General features: G+C 51.2%; 7 protein-coding genes across 7 annotated transcripts; 4 read left to right on the top strand and 3 right to left on the bottom strand.

Annotated features, from left to right (window-relative positions):
* Positions 1 to 20: 20 nt before the first annotated feature.
* Positions 21 to 2,073, bottom strand: TRUGW13939_08681 (uncharacterized protein; the record flags this gene model as incomplete). The annotated part of the gene is made up of 3 exons (XM_035491810.1): positions 21 to 1,144; positions 1,195 to 1,297; positions 1,354 to 2,073. 3 exons carry the CDS (start codon positions 2,071 to 2,073, stop codon positions 21 to 23), a joined length of 1,947 nt encoding a protein of 648 aa, XP_035347703.1.
* Positions 2,074 to 3,113: 1,040 nt separating this feature from the next.
* Positions 3,114 to 4,342, bottom strand: TRUGW13939_08680 (uncharacterized protein; the record flags this gene model as incomplete). Its single annotated transcript, XM_035491809.1, has 6 exons — positions 3,114 to 3,233; positions 3,293 to 3,682; positions 3,744 to 3,863; positions 3,936 to 4,173; positions 4,224 to 4,250; positions 4,308 to 4,342. The coding sequence occupies 6 exons, from the start codon at positions 4,340 to 4,342 to the stop codon at positions 3,114 to 3,116; spliced, it is 930 nt and encodes a 309-aa protein (XP_035347702.1).
* Positions 4,343 to 8,066: 3,724 nt separating this feature from the next.
* Positions 8,067 to 8,450, bottom strand: TRUGW13939_08679 (uncharacterized protein; the record flags this gene model as incomplete). Its single annotated transcript, XM_035491808.1, has 1 exon — positions 8,067 to 8,450. One exon carries the CDS (start codon positions 8,448 to 8,450, stop codon positions 8,067 to 8,069), a length of 384 nt encoding a protein of 127 aa, XP_035347701.1.
* An 807-nt stretch (positions 8,451 to 9,257) lies between these two features.
* TRUGW13939_08678 (uncharacterized protein) lies at positions 9,258 to 11,720 on the top strand (the record flags this gene model as incomplete). The annotated part of the gene is made up of 3 exons (XM_035491807.1): positions 9,258 to 9,422; positions 9,476 to 10,219; positions 10,278 to 11,720. The coding sequence occupies 3 exons, from the start codon at positions 9,258 to 9,260 to the stop codon at positions 11,718 to 11,720; spliced, it is 2,352 nt and encodes a 783-aa protein (XP_035347700.1).
* A 1,053-nt stretch (positions 11,721 to 12,773) lies between these two features.
* Positions 12,774 to 15,242, top strand: TRUGW13939_08677 (uncharacterized protein; the record flags this gene model as incomplete). Its single annotated transcript, XM_035491806.1, has 4 exons — positions 12,774 to 13,301; positions 13,399 to 13,653; positions 14,245 to 14,733; positions 14,805 to 15,242. 4 exons carry the CDS (start codon positions 12,774 to 12,776, stop codon positions 15,240 to 15,242), a joined length of 1,710 nt encoding a protein of 569 aa, XP_035347699.1.
* A 578-nt stretch (positions 15,243 to 15,820) lies between these two features.
* Positions 15,821 to 16,643, top strand: TRUGW13939_08676 (uncharacterized protein; the record flags this gene model as incomplete). Its single annotated transcript, XM_035491805.1, has 5 exons — positions 15,821 to 15,854; positions 16,177 to 16,208; positions 16,261 to 16,419; positions 16,470 to 16,564; positions 16,619 to 16,643. The coding sequence occupies 5 exons, from the start codon at positions 15,821 to 15,823 to the stop codon at positions 16,641 to 16,643; spliced, it is 345 nt and encodes a 114-aa protein (XP_035347698.1).
* Positions 16,644 to 17,754: 1,111 nt separating this feature from the next.
* TRUGW13939_08675 (uncharacterized protein) lies at positions 17,755 to 19,641 on the top strand (the record flags this gene model as incomplete). The annotated part of the gene is made up of 2 exons (XM_035491804.1): positions 17,755 to 18,289; positions 18,350 to 19,641. 2 exons carry the CDS (start codon positions 17,755 to 17,757, stop codon positions 19,639 to 19,641), a joined length of 1,827 nt encoding a protein of 608 aa, XP_035347697.1.
* Between the last annotated feature and the right edge of the window lie 234 nt (positions 19,642 to 19,875).

Below are 19,875 nucleotides of genomic sequence, written 5' to 3'. Positions count from 1 at the left end.
GTACAGAAAATACAATGTATCTAGCGATACCGATAGTCGGTGCCGCCGATAGGTCCAGCGCCCTGTCCACCCAACAGTCCTCGGTAGTAGTCTTCTTCGCTCCAGGTATTCCGGCTGCTTAGATTGTCGTGATAACGTCGCTCGCGGTCACGTTCTCTCTCTCGTAAAACTTCATAGTCCCTGCTATCGTCTCGGTCGTAGTCTCGGTATCGACGTCCCTCGTCGTATCCATCTCCAGTGGCAGAACTTGTCTTGTAAGAAGTCCCGTAATCCGCGTCAAACGAGTTGAGATCTGGTTCTGAATGTCGATAATCACCCGGTCCGCCATTGACTCCGACAGAGGAGCTGCGCGCTCGGCCCGGTTTGGACGAGATAGAGCCGTGATGGGTGTGGCCATTATAACCACTAGTTGGTCCTGTTCCCTGACTAGAACGCACATGCGGTGGCTCTTGACTATACGAATGCGATTGTCGGTGGGAGGTTGTGGTCGTAGGTGATGACAAAAACTCCTTTCCCTTGCTCGTCTCGGTTTTTGGGGCTTGTTCGTTGCTATCATCGTAGAATTTGCCTCCGCCAGGTTGGGCGCTATATGGCTTTCTTTCTCGTTCAATCGGACGTGGCGGAATCGTTTCGTCTTCTTCGTCCTCAACAACTGCCGAACTTGGAGTCGACGAGTAGGGTTTTGGTTCACGCTCCTGGACAGGTGGAGGAGCACGTTCAGTTCCAGCCCTCGACGGAGACTTTTCAACCGGCGCTCTCCGGGCAGGTGATCTGGAACGCTCATGGGGAAGATTCCGGGGAAGATCTAATCCGCTATGGGTGACGATGGAAGCCTCTAATTTCTCGAGAGTATCAAGGTCTGCTGAACTAGGAAATAGTCGTCGGGGCAATTCTTTTGGAAATCGTTCCTTCTTATCATCCGGGTTACTAATCGGCATATCAAGCACTGTTTTCTGCAAGCGGGCAAATTCTCTGTCCGGATTAGACTGGATCATCAGCGTGAACCAACGTTCAAAGCCGCGAGGAGTCAGGCCTGGTTTGTCTGGCCGGGCATTTAGGTTGAGCGGGTCTTGGACAAGATGGTGCTCGGCTTCGATGTCTCGGTAAATTCGTGAGACGGACGAGATCTGGTCGTCAAATATATCTACGAAAGTTAGTATGGGCATAGTTGGTAGAATGTTGTGGATCACCCACCATGCCATGGATAAGTATCCATCGAAACCTTGGTCACTGAGTAGTACTTTTGCATCTTCTCCGGAATGACTACAAGTGTGTTTTCGGGATGGTGATCCTCGATCTTTTTTTTTCTCAAGTCAGTGACTATATCTCTGAACCAGGCTGTAATGGGATTACCAAATGAACCGCAATTCCCCTGAGCAGCTGACCCAGTCTCGGAGTCGGCTTTCCGTCTTCAAACATCCTGCCCCATACCTTTTCCAGCGTCGTCATCTCGTCCGATGATGTCGGCATCCGTTCAGACATGGTCGGGCGACTTTCCGACCCGACGTCACTAACCTTGCCCGGACTCGGCCTCCTTGAACCATCTCGGGTTTCGATAGGTATGGAATAAGTAGACTTGGCTTCACGGGCCTCGGGTGACTCGGTACCGCGGTACCGCGGTGCAGGCGGCGGTTCATAGTAGGTGGTATCAAGTACAGGAGGTGCCTGTGGAGGCGGCGGCGGTGGTTGTTGTTGCGGTTGCTGCTGCTGCTGCTGTTGAGGCGAGCCTAAACCATAAGCTTGAAGCTGCTGAATAACAGTCGCAGTGACCTGCGAAATCAGGTCGGGCGAGAAATGATTAGAGGTATCAGCCTGGTGAACAGCAGAAGCAACGGCATCGTCGAATCGCCCCCCGGAGGATGGAGGCGGCTGAGCCTGGAACGAGGGCGATGGCATGCGGGGCTGAGGCATCTGGACCTGGTCTGACATGTACTGCGAGGGATATGGCGGGTTAAAGGACGGCGACCCGGGGTATGGTCTTTCATCTGAGAAGCGCTCATCTCCCGGCGGTGGTGGTGCAGAGGGCTGCTGCTCGTAGGGTCCCGCGGGGTCGTGGTAGGAATTGTACGTCATGTTTTTGTTGCTCGTCCACGCCAATATCTCCCTGCTTTTGTGTCGTCCCTTTCACTTTCAGCTTCACCGAGCAAGAAGACCGCGAAGCAGTCGACTCGCTTGGCTGCGACGCTAATCAGGAGCGCGCAAGATCAAGACGGGCGTGTCCCCTGGTACAAGGCCGGTAGAGACTGCTGGAAGCCTCTTTTGATATTTCGTGTTTGATTTTTCCTGAGATGGAAGGTGAATGGACGCAAAAAAAAGACAGATCTAAGTTTGTAGTTGCGGAGAGAAAGTGAGACGATCGACACCTGACCTCCAGGCAGGCGAGGAGGGGCGGCCGATTCCCGCCGGGCGTGCGTGCGAACGACACGGGGTTGCACCAAAGCAAGCACACACAGCCGAGTTCTACTTCAGGGGGGTCGAGGACATTAGCAACAAGAGCGCAATAAAATAATAAATCAGAGAGAAAAAAAGGAAAAAGTTCAGCCTGGACGGACGAAAAGTTGCTAGGCATCCATCCCCCTCATTGTCCCATTACGTCATGCTGGCACTAGCCTTCCATGTGGCTTCTGGTCAGCCTTGATCTGCTACTCCAGATGCGACCTTATCTGGAATAATAATTACAATTATTCTTGCAGCTCCTGGGTTGCTGGGATTAGTGTCCAATGGCTGGTCGGACTTGTCCTAGACATTTGTTTCAATGTTTACAGGAAAATACGGTACGGTGCGTGGTCCGGGCCGTGTCCGTTCCATACATTTGCATCCGTCTCTATCTTCATGTAATTGACAAGAAGAAAATCTATTGAGTAGAGGTTATAGAGATTTCATTGTCCTTAACTAAACCATAAACCATAACGAGTGAAACGAAACAGCCGAGAGTCCTCCCCAACCACAGCAAATCTTGCTATCTTTTTATTTTTTGAATTCTTTTTTTTAAAAAAAAACCCGAGATTGAACCCCTGAAACGTCGATTGATAAGTTGCATGTCGAGTGACGTCTAGCTCCACCATAGCAGTGAAACAGTCGTCTGCTGCCCGATACCATTTGACTTTGAATGTCTAAAGATAGGACTCAGGGGGAACGGAAGTTCCGACTTCGCTACGCCGGTCGTCTTCCTCCGCGACCTCGGATGGCTCGGGGATGCGCATGTTTCGGGCATCGCGAGTCGGATCGTGAGCCTAGAGGAACAAAAGAGGTGAGTATACTCGATCGAAACTGGAATCTCTAACAGACGTACCCTGGTTTTAGCCCATTTGCTTGGCTTGGAGCTTGTCGGTGGCCTATATCTGCTCGACCTGGGTTCTTGCATCTTCCAGTCGTAATCGCCCCGGGTGTCCCTTAGTCTCGACAATGCGCTGGCTTGGCTGTCCTCGTTGATAGCTGAGGAGCTCATAGCCGAAGAGTTGGTCCATGAGGAGTTGACAATCGAGGAGGTGTCAGGTTGAGAGGGATCTTCAAGAAACCCATCCCCGTCAGAAGAGTCTGTGTCACCATCATCATAATCATCGCCATTACCACGGCGAGATCCCGTCAAGCTAGGGATTGAAGGACGTGAGTTCATGCTAGACGTTTCGTTGGCTTCATCGCCGACGTCCCCGATACGAAGCGACACGCCTCCCAAAGTGCTCTGTGGGTCGGTTGACAATTAGCAACTAGCTTGACGAGTGCTGGGCGGTTGGATTACATACCCCTACTACTGTAGAGCAGTCGTCATCGCCATGGAGGTATTCGTTGTCGCTATCCCCTGTTCCCTCGTTGCCATCCCATGGCCGAGCCATCTGTCCATCCGAAACGCAGTTGATGCATGTCTGCAGTGATGCGGGTATTGCCGATTAGCTATAAAAGAAGGAAAGGAAAGAAAGGAAAGGAAAACAGCATACAGCAGTATCGAGGTTTTGGCGTTGGGCTTTGAAGAAATCTTCCACAAACTTGCGCTTATCGCACCTAATGCAAGTGATCTCGACCGGTGCTTCGCCTCCGGTACAAATACGACAACGCACTTGAGGGTTAACGAGAGCACCTTGGCCCCTAGACACAACACTCTGTCTTAGACGCTGGAGCTGGCCGCCCGAATACGCGGTGTGAGAGCGGGTTTTGTGGCAGCCCATGCATTTGAGCCTGTGGTGTTGTTAGCCTTGCTCTTGGTATTATCATAGAGGAGGACTGACATTTGTGGGAGCTGGAGATTTTTTACCCTAAAGTGAAGAAGTTAGCAGATGAGATGCTGGTTTGGATGGTGGTGCACTCCATACCTGTTAACTTTCTCCTCGGACCAGCCTCCGGCCATGGTGAGCAGCTCTTTGAAAGCAACTAGAAGACTCAAAATCAGCGCAAAGATGGGGAATCAGGAGTGAGATGGAGAGGCTATCATCCGTGGCTCAATCTCCCTCCGGGTTCGTCTTCCTCCCAGATCTGCCTCGGATTGCTTCTTGTGGCGTGCAAGTATAAAGCGTGTCGGTATAAAGGCGGAGGGCTAGGGCAGTGCTTACAGTTCGATGTCTAGCGATGAAATGCGGGTTTGAGAGAAAAAAGACTTGACAATCTTGTAGCAGAAGGGGTGATGTAGGAGGGAAAACAGCAGGAGGCAGTCGGGTGAAAGAAATATTGTCGTCCGTTTGCACATATCATGTGAGCGCGCCTGGGCCACCAGAGGCGGTCTTGACTGGCAGTTTGTTATTCTTTTCATTTCACGGAGAATATAATTCAAGTTCCCTGCAATAAGTTAACTGTTTTGTTTGCAGATGGTGCATATTCATATTAAGTGCATATTTAGGGGCTGAGATGATCTTGTGGCTGCCAGCTAATCAGTGCAATGTTTGTTTCTAAAAGTTAGTTAATTCAAAAATTTTAAGATTCAATTTTGAGTGCTCAGTGTTAGTTATATATCAATTGATGTATTGATATTATGTGGTATCAACATTGAATTGATTGATGCTGGTAGCATGAGTATTGACGTTAGCGGGAGGATATATATGAGATTGGCCTACATCAATTGATCGATTGATATAATGCACCACAAAGCCAAGTACATGTATTGTAGACGACTTTTATTATTTCTTCGAATTTAAATAACAGAGGGATTATTTCGAATATTAACTATTAACATTTAAATATTTAATGGAGAGAGGTTGAGTTGACATGTAGGTCAAGGACAACACGTGATGTAGGGCTATTGTTGATTAACATCGTCGCTAACCCTAAATTTCAAGACATAATTTAGATTCAAAATTAATAACAAGTCCATTCATGTAGAACCTGAAATATACTTGATCCTTAGAATTCTTATTTCACTAATGTCATCTAGTTCAATGTACATTGTTGACACAATAGCCCTCTGTGCGATATACTACATGTAGAACTAACTCACCATCACACAATATTAAATATTCAAGCAAAGATAAATCTAACAGTCTCACCCACTGCTGTGATGAAATATTAAATTGTTTGTGGAATAGGCCATCAACAATGCACATGTCAATCAAAATTATTGATCAAGTTGCTCTGGTAAACGACTGGCAAGAATCCTGGTACTGTAGTAGAGTTTCTTCAAAACCTTTCTGCCTCGTATACATATGCACTGCACAATAAATCAAATTAATTATTTTGCCAAGGCAACCATTCATCGACAGTCTACAAAATTCCAGCACTTTGGGTGGTCGGTTGGCCGCATTAGCCCAGGAACAGCGGTCGAATGATGATCATCACTTGCCGCTGCGAGGCTGCCCAAGCAGCGAGGCAGCCATTCCGCGCGTTTGTTTTCTTCCTTTTTCCTCTCTTGTTGTTTCCCCCTCTGTTTGTTTGACTTTGGGATCATGGTCGGGTGACCAGCCAGTTGCCAGCCACTAATCGTAAAGGGCAACTACTTTTTACAGGTTGACATTTGAGGGGCAAAAAGCAACACTACTAACTATACGATTATTAAGATATCAATAAAAATGGCTCAAAGTTTAACCCTAAAAGATTTAAATTTTAATATTAATATTGCCAAGGAGCAATTAGAATATCGCTCAAATCCCGACAAAACGGACAATGGATAGAATAATGGATACATGGCTACTGCCATATCTAGACATGGCGATATCAACTAGGGCAGGACTAGCAACCGGAAGATCGGGTGATGGTCATGGGAGTAAATAATTGGCGCGCTCAAAATCAAACAAATATATTAATTTTTTTTGTTTTTTTCCTGCCTCCGTGCGAGGTCGAATTTTTGGTCTTGGAATGGGGCTTTTTGTTAGATTGGGCAAGCGGCGGATAGGACGGGAACCATTAATTATGGAGGCAGGAAAAAAGCTCCATTCTTTTGCGAACACGGACACTGCCCGACGGGGGGAAATGTTTCTTTCTTTCAGCCTGATCTGCAGCCTGTCAGTAGGAGAACCCCCGCGTGAGTGATGAGTGATCAGTGATGCTGCGGTGCATAATGTAATGTCCAATAAGCCGTGGAGGGAAATGTGCTTCGACCCCTATGAGGAGAATGGACAGTTGGATAGTTGGAGACAGCAGTGCTGTTTATATTATTATTATTATTGTTGTTGTTGTTGTTGTTTTATGCGGCGTTGCGGTATGTGACAGACTAATGCCACCCCCGCGAACTACGGACGTTGAACCGCCGAGCAGCACATCACCCGAGGGACCATCATCCTGCAGCGGAATCCTTCAAGATCGATAGATAATTTGACAGTTTTTGGTTGTGTTCACCATGCAACAAGTGGAGTCGGCCTGCAACATCATGACGACGGAGGAGTCCGTACCGAGTCAACGGAGTCTCTCATTGACAGATATCATCGGGATGATTCCATTGTGGCGGGTTGAGCTTGGAGCCGATGGGGCCCGTTGCTGTTGGCGCTGCTAAGATTAGCTGTTTGTTAGCTGTTTGTTGCCGGGGGGCTTTCTTTGTTGTTTGGTCCTGCTGTCTCAGAGTTTGGTTGTCGTGACACGCCGTAGGTGTAGGTTTCCTGACTCAGGGCTCTGGACGTCTCTCATGCAGAGAGTATCAAAGGCCGTGTGGTTAACAGGGGGACGTGGCGGCAGTTCGGACGGGAGTGCCTGACGGGTTCAGGCGCCAAGGCCAGCTAAAGCGGAAGGTAACCCCGGTGGGGCCAGTGCCGCCAATTGCAGGCTAGCCCGTTGCCGGCCTGGGGCCAGACGCCTCCACGGTAATTACGATTACCGTGTACGTAGTGAGTTTCCTGCTGACCCTATTAATATTACTCGACCCACTAATAAGCTTTGGCTGGGTGCGGTGCGGAGCGAAGCGCAAAGCCTCTGGTGGGCCACTCACTGTTTATTATGTGTCCCTAGCAGTGCTTATTATTCTTATTATTACTGTTATTATTATTGCCGTTATTATTATTTCCGCGTATCAGTATAGCTGTCTTGGCTTCCGGGCCACGTAGATAGAACCCAAGTACTGCGTACTCATTACTCGTATGTTGGTTGATACAATGAGTGGGACGCTCCAGCCAATCAGCCACGCCCGTCCCCTTTACGGGCGCCCCACAAGCCTGTCCTTCCGCCACGCCGGCCAAACTTAGCAAGCTCAGCAAGCTCAGCAAGTTAGCATACGACTGCTACGGCCGCCATTATTATTATTCATGCTCGGGGGGCTATGCTGCTTCAGGCTAGCGCGGTCCGCTAGCAACACTGCTCACTGTGTGCTTCCCAATCGGGCAAGGCCGCTCGATCCCTCGCGCCTTCCCCTGTCCTGGCTGTGCTCCTGCCCCCCAAAGCGGCCCGTCATCTCATGCATGCTTGCTCTGCCCGGCTCTCTGCTTGCGCCCTCGCTCGTTCTTTCGTGCCATCTTCCAGCCCTTGAGATAAACAATCTGCAACCTTTACCACAATAATCATCAGCATCATCATCAGCATCATCGACACCATGCCCCGCTGTTCACAACTCGCCGGCGCGCTCGCCGATTCCTCTTAGTTGGCCCCGTCTGGACTGGACTCTTTTTGTTGTCGCATTCCAAAATTGGATCCTCACCGTCAATCACGAACCGTCCTGCTAATTAGCTCACTAAACCGCTTCGCTCCTCGTCCTCGTCCTGGCGCGTCGACGACTCACCTCCTTTTTGACAGCAGGTGGAACCTACACTCTTTTGCCCCCGTTTCTCGTTCGCCAATTCGCCGTACATCCTCTTGTTGCTGGGCGGAGCCTTGGTGCTGCTACTAGCTCTTCGCGCGCTCACCCAGACTGCGACTGCGACTGACTGCTGCTGCTGCTGTGTTATGGTTCCTTTGGTCATATGCGCTGTCGCCCTCCCAATTGAATCGTCTCTCCCCACGCGTTGTGCCATCATTGTTGATGCAAGCCAGCCTTCGCTCTCCTCCCCATTGGCATCCTGCTCGTGCCAGTCTCTCACCCTTGCCGAGTCCCACGCGCGCTTACCCATCCTGCGCTTGATCGACGGTGTGAGATACTGTTGTTTTTTTTTTCGTTAACTTATCTCCCTTCCCCGTCCCTAAACTTGAATTGAAACATTTCTCCTAAATTCCACTCCTCTGGGTCCCCTTCAAAGTCGCGCACCTGATCCGTGCGAGCAAAAAAGAGACACCCGCTTCGCGCCGTCGTCGTGCCGTTACGCTTCTTGTCCCCACGGCGCCATCCATACCCTATTAGGACCCTGTCATCCATCCAGGGGCTTCCCCTTCCAGTTTGGTCCTCTTTAGTGCTCGTCTTGGCCTCACGATCCGTTTCCGCCGCCGTGGAACCTTCGTTGACCGTTCCAAAGATCTCCTTTCCCTCCACCTCTTCCCCCAATCTTGCAGGAAACGTGTACACCCCCCCCCTCCTGTTCCAATAACTATCGGTGTGAGAACCAACCAGTCCCTCTTTTTTAATTCATACAAACTCTGCGACCTTTTCCTTGTGTCATTCTGTCATTCGCTCCTTACAACTGACTTGATCCAATCACTCACCTACTCGCTAATTCTTCCACGTTTCCCTTGCCTCTCTTTCCAATTTCAACTCAAATCTCTCTATCATATCCACTCGCACACGAAGAATGAAACCCGAGTCTTGTTGAGTACCTTTCGATCGAACAACTCACTGCAATCCGTCTGGTTTGGAAACACTGTTCTAGTGTGGTACGTTGACCGACTCTTTCCCCGTGTTGTTTTGTGTGTTTACACCGCGCTCATCCGCTTTAGGTTATCCGTGTTCTCTCATCTTTCTGCAGGCAGAAGAAAAGAGCTCAGCCATGGCCATCTCTCATGAATACTCCCTCCGGGGAACGTCACAAAGTATGGTGGCCTTGGAGGACCGCTTCGAGGTCATGAAGGAAATCGGAGACGGGTCGTTTGGCAGTGTCGTGCTCGCTCGAACGCGGACTGCCGGTGCCAATGTTGCACGAAGAGGCACAATGGTAATACTTGCTAATCGAGTAAAACCGAATTGTATATGCTAACAGCGATCTAGGTGGCTATCAAAACGATGAAAAAGACCTTTGAGTCGTTCGCTCCCTGTCTCGAGCTCCGTGAAGTCATCTTCCTCCGCACGCTTCCTCACCATGTGCACCTTGTCCCCGCCCTCGACATCTTTCTTGATCCATTGAGCAAGAAACTTCACATTTGTATGGAGTATATGGACGGCAACCTTTACCAATTAATGAAAGCCCGAGACCACAAGTTCCTTGAGGGAAAGCACGTCAAGAGCATTTTGTACCAGATCCTGTCCGGGCTCGACCACATCCATGCCCACAACTTCTTCCATCGCGACATCAAACCCGAGAACATCCTTGTCTCCACATCGGCGCCCGTTGATTCGGCTTTTACACGCTATTCTAACCTCGTCACGCCTCCTTCGACCCCTCCCACATACACCGTCAAGATTGCCGACTTTGGTCTGGCTCGTGAAACACATTCCAGGTCGCCGTATACAACCTACGTGTCAACACGCTGGTACCGAGCACCGGAAGTACTCCTCCGTGCCGGAGAGTACTCTGCTCCCGTCGATATCTGGGCCGTTGGAGCCATGGCCGTTGAGATAGCCACGCTGAAGCCATTGTTCCCTGGTGGGAATGAGGTCGATCAAGTGTGGCGCATCTGTGAAATCATGGGAAGTCCCGGAAACTGGTACACCAAGTCTGGTGCCAAAGTTGGTGGTGGAGAATGGCGCGATGGTAACAGACTCGCGCAGAAGCTCGGCTTCACCTTCCCCAAGGTATGTTTTTATATCTTCTTTTCACACCTGATTTTTGAACCCAGCTAATCATAAACAGATGGCTCCTCATTCTATGGAATCGATTCTGCAGCCTCCTCACTGGCCACAGTCATTGAGCAACTTTGTGACTTCGTGTTTGATGTGGGATCCTCGTAACCGGCCAACGTCTACTCAGGCTTTGAACCACGAATACTTTACCGATGCCGTGGACCCATTGTTGAGACCAAAGTCGTCAACTGCGAGGCTTATGGGTCGCAAGATGTCGGAGAAGAACATCCGACCAGCAGCCAAGGATGGCAGCGAGTCGCCTGCACTGTCTACCAAGCCCTCTTGGTTCCGTCGATCCTTGGTCGTACGATCTGACAGCCCTGCCCCTGTCGTTGAACCTGAACCCGTACGACCGGCTCCAGTTACACAGACCACAACTGCCGAGATGCAGGCAGCCAAGGGCCGATCAGCAGCTAAGCGAGCAACGTGGGCAAATGGAGCTCCCATGCCTATTCTCCCTTCCATCCGACCGGTGTCCCCCCTTTCAAATGCAGTCACCGCCCAAGCAAACTCTGCTGTTGCGCACCACAACCATCAAGTTTCAGCCATGCAACAACAAGCAGATGCAGCCAAATCCAAGAAGATTGGTCGCCAGCTGTCGGTCAACTCTCATGGAAACCACTACTCGGACGCTCACAGACAGGAAGCTGAGCGAGCATTGAATGGCATCGGCAATGGCACGAATTCTGCCGCGCAAAAAGAAAGCTTCTTTTCACACCTGCGGAAACGAGCTCGCCGGTTATCTGGCCGGAACCAAGCTGCCGCAGTCAACTACGACGTCGAAGCCAATGCCGGATGCTCTCCTTGGCCAAATCGATCATCTGTCGCACTGGACGCGAACATGGTTGAAGCCAAAAACGTCGAGTTTGCCGAACTGGACAAAGCCGTCCAGGATATCAAATATGGCATAGAGTCAGCCAACCCTCCCCCTCAGCTCACCTCTGTCCCGAACCACGTCTTATCCAAGAGACAATCTGTTCCCGGAGGTCCTCTTCGGTCTATGACCGAAAGCCCTTCCCCAGTTGGCGGACCTGTGTCTAGCCGAACTCGCAGGGCGTTGCAGATGTCATCGCATCCTGTTCATCGGTACGAGACTCCTGAAGAAGAGGACGAACTGCTTGACGAAGTTCTTCACTCGGCCAGCAAGGCCGCGAGACGCCTTGCCCAGCGATATGATGAGGATTCTTCCTCTTCTCTATACAAAGAGGACAGCCACGTTTCCGACTTGGCGAACGACTCTAGCCGTACGCTGAACCCTTACCCTACTCCCTCTCCGTCAGCCAAGCGGGACGGAGTCTCGTTTGGTCTGAATGACAGTACACCTGTCAAACAAAGGGAGTCAAAGGTCAACGGTGAGAACTCGAACCGTCAATGGCCCACGCCTCCATACTCGGACCAAGAGTGGGCTGCCGCGGTTGCCAACACCATCCTCTCTGAGTCGACCTACCGGTAGACAATAGTCTGACTACTTCCTCATGCGGATATCTCGCCGCTTCTTTCGAACCCTTTCATGTTTCATCGATGCATTCGTTCCGGCGGCGGCTAAACAGGAAAAGTAAACGGTATAAGGACAATCGGCGTTTCTTCACTGGATCTCTTTTTATTTATCGTTCCCCCGTGGCTTTTTGTCTTTTCACAGTGGCATATAGATGTATCATTTTTTGCTGATTTTCCCAGTCTCATATTTGCTTATCTACTTCTCTTTAACATACCCCATTTGTTATTATCTCATTTTGCACATTGCAACCCCAGTCTCTTATTATATTGTCCGCGCTAGACGCGTGAATCATTCGAGCATAGCGTTTCCCTGTTTTTTTTTGCTGTTGTCATTTTTTTCCTGCCTCGGCAAAATTACCGTCTCTATTTCCTTGTGTCCCCTGTGCTAGTATCTGTCTTTTTGATTCGTTGTATATTCCTTATTCGACCATGTGATATCGAACCTGTGTTTTGTGCTGCACCATGCGGTATGATGGGATTGATGATCGGTCATGTCACTCGTTGCTCTGGAAGCATGGGATCGTTCTGTGGGAGCGGTCCGTTTATAATCTTGTAATTATATCTATATATCGGCAGCACTCTGCTCTGAACATAATACACTCTTTATCGATAATCTGATCAATTTGTGTTGAATATAATATTAATAGTACTTGGTTGTAGAGTGGTGGTGGTGGTGGTGGTGAGTAGTAGTAGTAGTCTTATAGAGAGCGGCGATGCAGCTAGTGGCGACCCACTTTAAAAGTTTCCCGCGTTGAACTTATCGCAAGAATCGTCCATGCCTGGCTGCTCCTGCACTTTCCATGAATGCCCTGGCACTGCTGAACAAGAGAAATACATGCAGTCTAAATACATACATTGCAGCAGACTACAGAACTGACTCTACCATCTGCAGTCAAATGGTTGCGTGAGTCAACACCGCGTTATTCTATCCCCGCACAGGATCGCATATCCAGCAACCCAGCGAGCGACATTGGGACTTGCCCATACTCGATAATAAGATACCATCACCATGCCTCCTCCGCAACAAACATCAGCCTCACAAACCCCTCACATCTCGCCCGCCGAGCTCTCATACCTCTACACCTCGCTCTCGCAACCCGACGGGCCCATCCGCCCCGACGGCCGCTCTCCCACACAATTCCGGCCTCTAACCGCCGAGACAGGCATTGTACCCGGCGCAAACGGCAGCGCACGCATTGGATTTGCTGATGGCTCGGAGGCGATTGTCGGAGTGAAAGCAGAGATTGAGAGGACGCTGGCCACAGACGCGCTGGATCTGCGACAGCTGCAAGAGCTCGAGCAGCAGAATGACGGATATAGCGGTGCTGATAACGTAGACGGCGGAGATGCCACGCGTGAGGGATCCCATGCGGTTGCCGGACAGAGCTCGTGGGTTCAAATGTCGATTGAGATCCCTGGCTTTCGAGACGATGATGCATTGCCGGTGTTTTTGTCAGAGATGATGCGTGAATCGCTGGTTGGGGCTGGGAATGATGGGGAAGGGAATACCTCTGGTGGGGGGTTGAAAAGTCGACTGGTTATCAATCGACGGTGGCATTGGAGGTTATACATCGATGCAAGTTTTTTTCTTCTCTCTTTTCATTAAGGGTATATATCTAACGAAGAATGTTTAGATTCTGTTACTGTCGCCGCCTCAGTCATACCCTCTACCCCTGCTCTCACTGACCACACATCTGGCACTCTTGTCGACACGACTTCCTAAGCTCAAATCCCAAGGCGAGGAAGACCCTTTCTTCGAAGACGACTGGAACCTGGCCGAATACATCTACACACAACAAAACGCCAAACACGCGCGCCCCCCAGTCACACTACTCGTTATATCGACGGGGAAAAACGTAATCTTCGATCCGACACGGGAAGAAATCGCCGTTGCTGACTCTGTCCTCGCCGTTTCCATTGCCCGCGACACCGAATCGACCGGCGGTGAACTGAGGCTCCTCTCGATTCGCATGATTGACGCCCCCTCGCGGTTAACTCAGCACGGTATCCCAGACTCTGAGAACGCGGCGACTATGGGGACTGCTTCTGCTGTGCAGGCTACGGATTTTGCTACTGGGACGGACGAAGAGGTTCCCGGGGTGTGGAAGCCTCGCCGGGGCGGTATCGCACGCAGCGTGATTTCGAAAATTATCAAGACGGTGCTGCAAAAGGGCGGTGTTGGTGACGAGGTGATGGAGGGGCTGGAGGGGGTTGAAGTTAGCTAATGCCATCATATTATTCTCTAGTTGCTTCAATATAGATATCAGATTCCGGCCAAAAACGTCGACGGTAGTGCTTGACTTAACCCTAGCCCTAACGCGCAAACCTAGATAATTTTTTTCCCTTTATTTATTTCAAAGGAAGTAAAGAGATAATGTTTGGCAATGTGTGCTATAGGATTATTATTTCTACGAATAGTTTGTAGTTCTGTGTTTCGACAGGCAAAAATAGAATTTGATATCACGTGATCCGCCCGCCAGAAAAATAAAACGGAGCTGCGGATAACGAAACCGTGCTCTTCAGCGGAGACAACAACAACAACAGGAGCCAAAATGGCCGCGATGCAGAATATCCCGCAGTTCCTGCTACCACGAGGAATCTCCTCACGGACCTTGCGATATGCAGCTACAGCTCAAGCACCAGCAACAGCGGCAGCACGTCGCGGCTTCTCATTGTCAGCGCCGCAACGCAAACAATCTGCAGGAAACAATGCCTCGAAAGAAAAAAAGGCTCGCACACTCGCCCAGCCAGACAAATTCCGACCACCGTCACACCCCCAGCGCCGCGTGATGCAGACACGCGATGGCAAGGCAGTCGTGCGAGAGCCATTCAATTACCCTGGTCCGGCGCTGTCGGCCAAGGAGAAGGAGGAGCAGCAAACGAAGCGGTATCCCAACATGTTTCCGCCAGAGGGGACGGTGATGCACAAGTTTTTGACGACGCGGTGGATTCATGCGTGGATTGCATTGGTGTGTTTTTTTCTTTTCTCTATCTAGGTATACATACAAGTGGACGATGACGGAGCTAATTGGGAAAAAAGGGCGTCCTCACATCTCTCGCGACGTTCACATTCATGGAAAACTTCAAACGCACATCGCCATTCGCGCACCTGATGCCCGGCTGGTCCGGGCTGCTGAGCCACCCGATCAACACAATCGCGCAGGTGGTCTCTGTGTGGAAGATGCACGTGCAGCACACCTCGGTACTGGCGCGCGAGAAACGGCACAAGCGTATTGACGACGCCGAGAAGCGTCGCCAGTACCGCGTTGCTCACGGGCTGGAAGCGCCTGCTGTTGCTGATACTGCTGCTGCTGCTGCAGCTGTCGAGGATGACCAGTCGCCTGTTGCTGCTGGTGCGTCGGATACAATGGTTGCGCCTGTCAAGGTGGAGGTAGACGCAGAAGCTGTCAAGGACGAAGAATATCGCGAGTTTGGGGGTCAGAAACGGCCGGTCAAGAAATGGCTGGGGATTTGGTGATCGAATGCTTGCTTGCCATTCACTACTATACTATACAGACTTGGACATGTAGACTAGACTACTAAAGAAAATTATATCATTTTGCATGTATTATTGAGTATTCACTAACCGTTCCAGTCGACCGAGCGTGTCGGGCCGGGTCGGACATCTGCCCGGACCTGATTTGGGCCAATCAAGGGCCGGGTATTTGTCATTGCACTTCTTTTAGAAGATTTAAATAGCTGTATATTCATTGATTATATTCATTGACTGCAAAGAGAGTCACTGTTAAGTTTTAGCTAATAATAAATATCTAGAGAATATTTATAGAATAAAGAGCCGTACCGTACCGTACCGTACTGTAACGTCGGTTCCGGTTGCGCCCGGGCAGCACTACAATTAGCCGCGCGCTGATTGGCCGGGGACTCGCCGCTGCAGTCATAAATTTCCCCCCGAAAATCTTGCTTTGGTCCTCTGCTCCTGCCAGCTCGCATCTTTTTCTCTTTTCTACTTCTTCTACAGAACACCATCTTACTTCCCACCACCTCGCCTTTACATTTTATCCCCTGTTCTTCAGATCCCATACATCTTAACTCACAATGGCTCCCAAGGAAGCTGCCAAGTTCGCCCCAGGTAAGCAATTCGTCACTCCTTTTGCCGCCCAGGGATGATGGACTTTGTCGCCGCGACGGCAACATGCTCGGCAGCTGTTTGATTTGGGGGTTTCGCTTTCGCTTTGGCTGCGGCTCGCCCTGCCCGTGATTTCCGGCGACCGGTATTGGCGACCGGTCTGTGTGTTGTGTTGTGTAGTGTCGTGTCGTCTCGCCTCATCGCCGGAGAACAAGGCCAGCCTCAAGATCAAACAGCTGGGACTATGACTGTCGCGCGGTGTCAATTGGGATTCCACACAATAAGCCAAGCTCTACAAACAGTATACTAACTCAGATTCCACCAGGTGACGCCAGCAAGGGCGCCAACCTCTTCAAGGTAACCATCAACCACCACGCTTCACCATACTCAAAACGCTAACAGATCCCAGACTCGCTGCGCTCAGTGCCACACCACCGAGGCCGGCGGTGCCAACAAGATCGGTCCTAACCTGCACGGCCTCTTCGGCCGTCAGACCGGCTCCGTTGACGGCTACTCGTACACCGATGCCAACCGTCAGGCTGGTGTGACGTGGGATGAGAGCACTCTGGTATGGCTCATTCTTGTTTTTTTTTATGAATTCCGCTAACTCTCTCGCAGTTCTCCTACCTCGAGAACCCCAAGAAGTACATTCCCGGAACCAAGATGGCTTTCGGTGGTCTCAAGAAGCCCAAGGACCGCAATGACCTCATCACGTAAGAGACCCGAGACTTTACAAAGAAAACCACACAAGCTAACCCTTTCAACAGCTGGCTCAAGGAGAGCACCGCCTAAACGACCCGAATCAATGCTCGCCCAGCATCGCCTTAGACCGGTCGTATAGATGACCAGCCCGACGGCGGAACGGCGCTACCTGTACCAACATACAACAATACTCAACTACCCATACACCAATACACCCATATATGCTATAGACGTGGGATTTTTGCGCTTCACCTTGGAAGAAAAAAAAAGGACAGCAAGGAGACGATTGACATAGACTCTCTTTTACCTGTACTCTTGTTGATATTTTTATACTTCTTTTTCTTGGTTTTCCTTTGTTAGGGTGTACCATTCTTGCCTAGAAATGTAATGAAGACAACGCATGATTCTCCTCTCCTATTTGGATAAACTCGACTAGTTGTGGCTTTTAAGCAAGGGTGAGTCGAATGACGCTGACTTGCTTACAGATGATATTAGATCCGATATGAGACGTCAGACTCACAGAATGCAGGTCCAGAACCAAGTGGAACAGGCAGCGTCACGGGACTGTTTTGCAGGACGATTTGCATACGATTTTCGAACGATTTGCAGCCAGTTGAGTCATGGTTGGCTCTCAGCGACCTGCCCGCGCGACGCTAATTGGACCAGCCACCATTCCAACGCAGGCTACACATGCACGACTGACGCTGCTCTAACTTGTAACGCAATGGCTGCTTGTGCTCTGTCAGATTCGCCCAAATGCATTGGCTGAGGCGAGTCCGCTGGGGAGTAGTCGGCCAGAGGGGCAAAACTCGTCGCTCGTCGCTCTTATCAGCCCAGCCCGCCTTTCCGTGCGATCTTCTTCTGCGATCTCCCTTCCCTGTCTGTCGCTCCTGGCTGCTTCGCACATCCAACCAAGTGTATTTTTCTGAAAACGACACTCGCCGACGCCGGTGGCTGCAGAAAAAGATTGACCTGCCAGGCATCCGTCTCATCGATCGCTCTCGTGCGCATGCGCATGCGCAGAATCAGGCACCCATCCTTATCTTATCGGCATGACTCCGAGTCCTGCGACTGCGAAGTGAAACAATCGACTATCGACCCTCGCCCTGCAGGAATCAGCACTCGCACGCATCGCGCATCTTGAAACGCTTGGAGCCATAGACGCAGAGAATAAAAAGAGACACAGAGAGACCTTGTGCGCATGACAACGGCCTCGGCGGAACAAAGAGCGGCCATGGAAGACGAGATGGACGCGCTGTTCGACGACCATCCGTCGCTGTCGGCGTCACTGGAGGACTTTGAAGCCTCCAACAGGCGATCGCCAATGTTCGACCTGCCCTCGCAACACTCGGGCTTTCGCTCTGAGGACTCGGAAGATGCACAATCCGAGCCGCCGCAGGAGCGCTGGTCGCCGCCAGCCCTGCGACGCCCGGACTCGCTTGCTGGCAGCCATTGGTATCGCCATGCCCCGTACGATATGAAACCAACGCTGCAGAACAGCAGTCCACAACAATCGCGCGAGCCGAGTCCGCAGTACGAAGACGCCCGCGAGGCGCCTCCGCTTCCCTCCCCCCAAAGGAAGCCTACCGACTGGCCTGACATCACGCTGGCGGCCAACGTACCGCTTCCACCGGGCACAGATTCGCCGGTGAAAGGGCGGTCGGTGTCTCCCGAGCCAAAGGACAGGCGGCTTGCCGTCGTCCAGAATATCACTCACGAAGAAGCAAACTCAAACTGTAGGTTGGGCTCATGATGTTAAGTCATGCTTTCAATTGACCATGGTTGCCTCTCTCTAGATGTGCGGTTTCGAATGTCGGCCGAAGTCGCCCAAAGAGAACCTTTGCAAGCTGCATGGACTGCGCTCCGACTGCCGCTCGACCGCATGTTCAGCTCCAAGGCCAGCGCGTTTTTTTCGGTTCTGGTTGCGTTTCTGGCCATGGTTCTTGTGCGCATTCTCACCCTGCCACAGGGCTCGCAGTCGATCCCGAATCTGGTCAAGCTGTGTGCCTTTGCCCGCAACTTTGAGCCCTTGATATACTACTCGGAGAATGGGGTGCAGCACATTAGCAACCTGCAGGAGACTGGCATTGCAGTCTGGGATCTGGGCGAGTCGGTGCGAGGCAGCAACATGACGAGCGCGCCAATCATTGTCACGCAGCTCGACGAGCTGTCCGGGTCTCTCAAAGACCTGTCTCTCGAACTAACCCGGTTCTTCGCCAACGTCGACTCGGACATTGACTCGATCCTGCTCGTCATGGACTGGACCCGCCGGGAGCTCACAGCCCTCCATGCGCAGCCGCCGAGCAGCCTGCCCAGTATTGTGATTGACAACATCTACGGCATGATTTCACAGGTGGCCACACTCGAGCAGAGAAGCCACCAGCAATCCATTCTCCCAGGCGAGTCTTCGGCCGCCAGCACGCCAACCATCCTCGGCACCGTGGTCACCAGCGTCCTAGGACCAACATCCACCCAGCGCACCAGCGCCGCGCTGATGCGCACGTTTACCGAATTCCTCAACGTGCTCGAAGAATCCATCAACAGCGAGCTAACCCACTCAACCGCACTCATCGGGCTCTTCGAGTCCATCGACCGCCAATTCCTCAACCTGCAGCGCGTCGTCGTGCGCGAGTCCGACACACAAGAGCGCGAAGAAGGCGAAATGCTCAGCTCCCTCTGGACACGCCTCCTGGGAGGCAACAAAGACGCGATCCGCAAATACGAGAAAAACCGCAAACTGCTAGCCGACGTGCGCCGCCGCACCGTCAGCAACAAACACCAGCTCATGGACCACCAGGCACGCCTGCTCAACCTAAAAGCCAGCCTGGAAACGCTACGGCGCAGACTGGTCAGTCCGCTGGTGCGCCAGAACGAGTCGCGTCTGTCGACCGCCAGCAGCAGCAGCGTAGACTCTACCAACAACGTCCTCGGCGCGATCGAGGGCCAGATCAAGGGCGTCGACGACACGTACGAGTATCTGCGTGGCCTGCGCGAGTCGCAAAAGGCGAAATTGATGGATTTGGTGTATGGAGCGGGCCGTACTCAGAGCAGTCAGGGGTATCTGGGGCTTGACGAGACGGGGGAGTAATCTTTGACTTTTGCCTTTTTTTGAGCGGAGTTATATGGCGTGGATTGGAGTTTGGTTTTTGTTTTTGTTTTTGTTTTTGATTCTGTTTTCTTTTGACATTTCCGTGAGTTTCGGAGCCTGGCGAGTGATATATACGGATCTTGATTGTGCGTTGCCAGGGTTTTATTTACATCTTAAAATCTAGTTTCATCTTAAGAGTATAACCAAGACATTTATCTTTTTATCTTTAATCTT

This window comes from Talaromyces rugulosus, chromosome V (genome assembly GCF_013368755.1).
Source record: "Talaromyces rugulosus chromosome V, complete sequence".
Taxonomy (NCBI): domain Eukaryota; kingdom Fungi; phylum Ascomycota; class Eurotiomycetes; order Eurotiales; family Trichocomaceae; genus Talaromyces; species Talaromyces rugulosus.
Note: the sequence above shows the minus strand (reverse complement) of the source record. Positions and strands in the feature narration are given on the sequence as shown.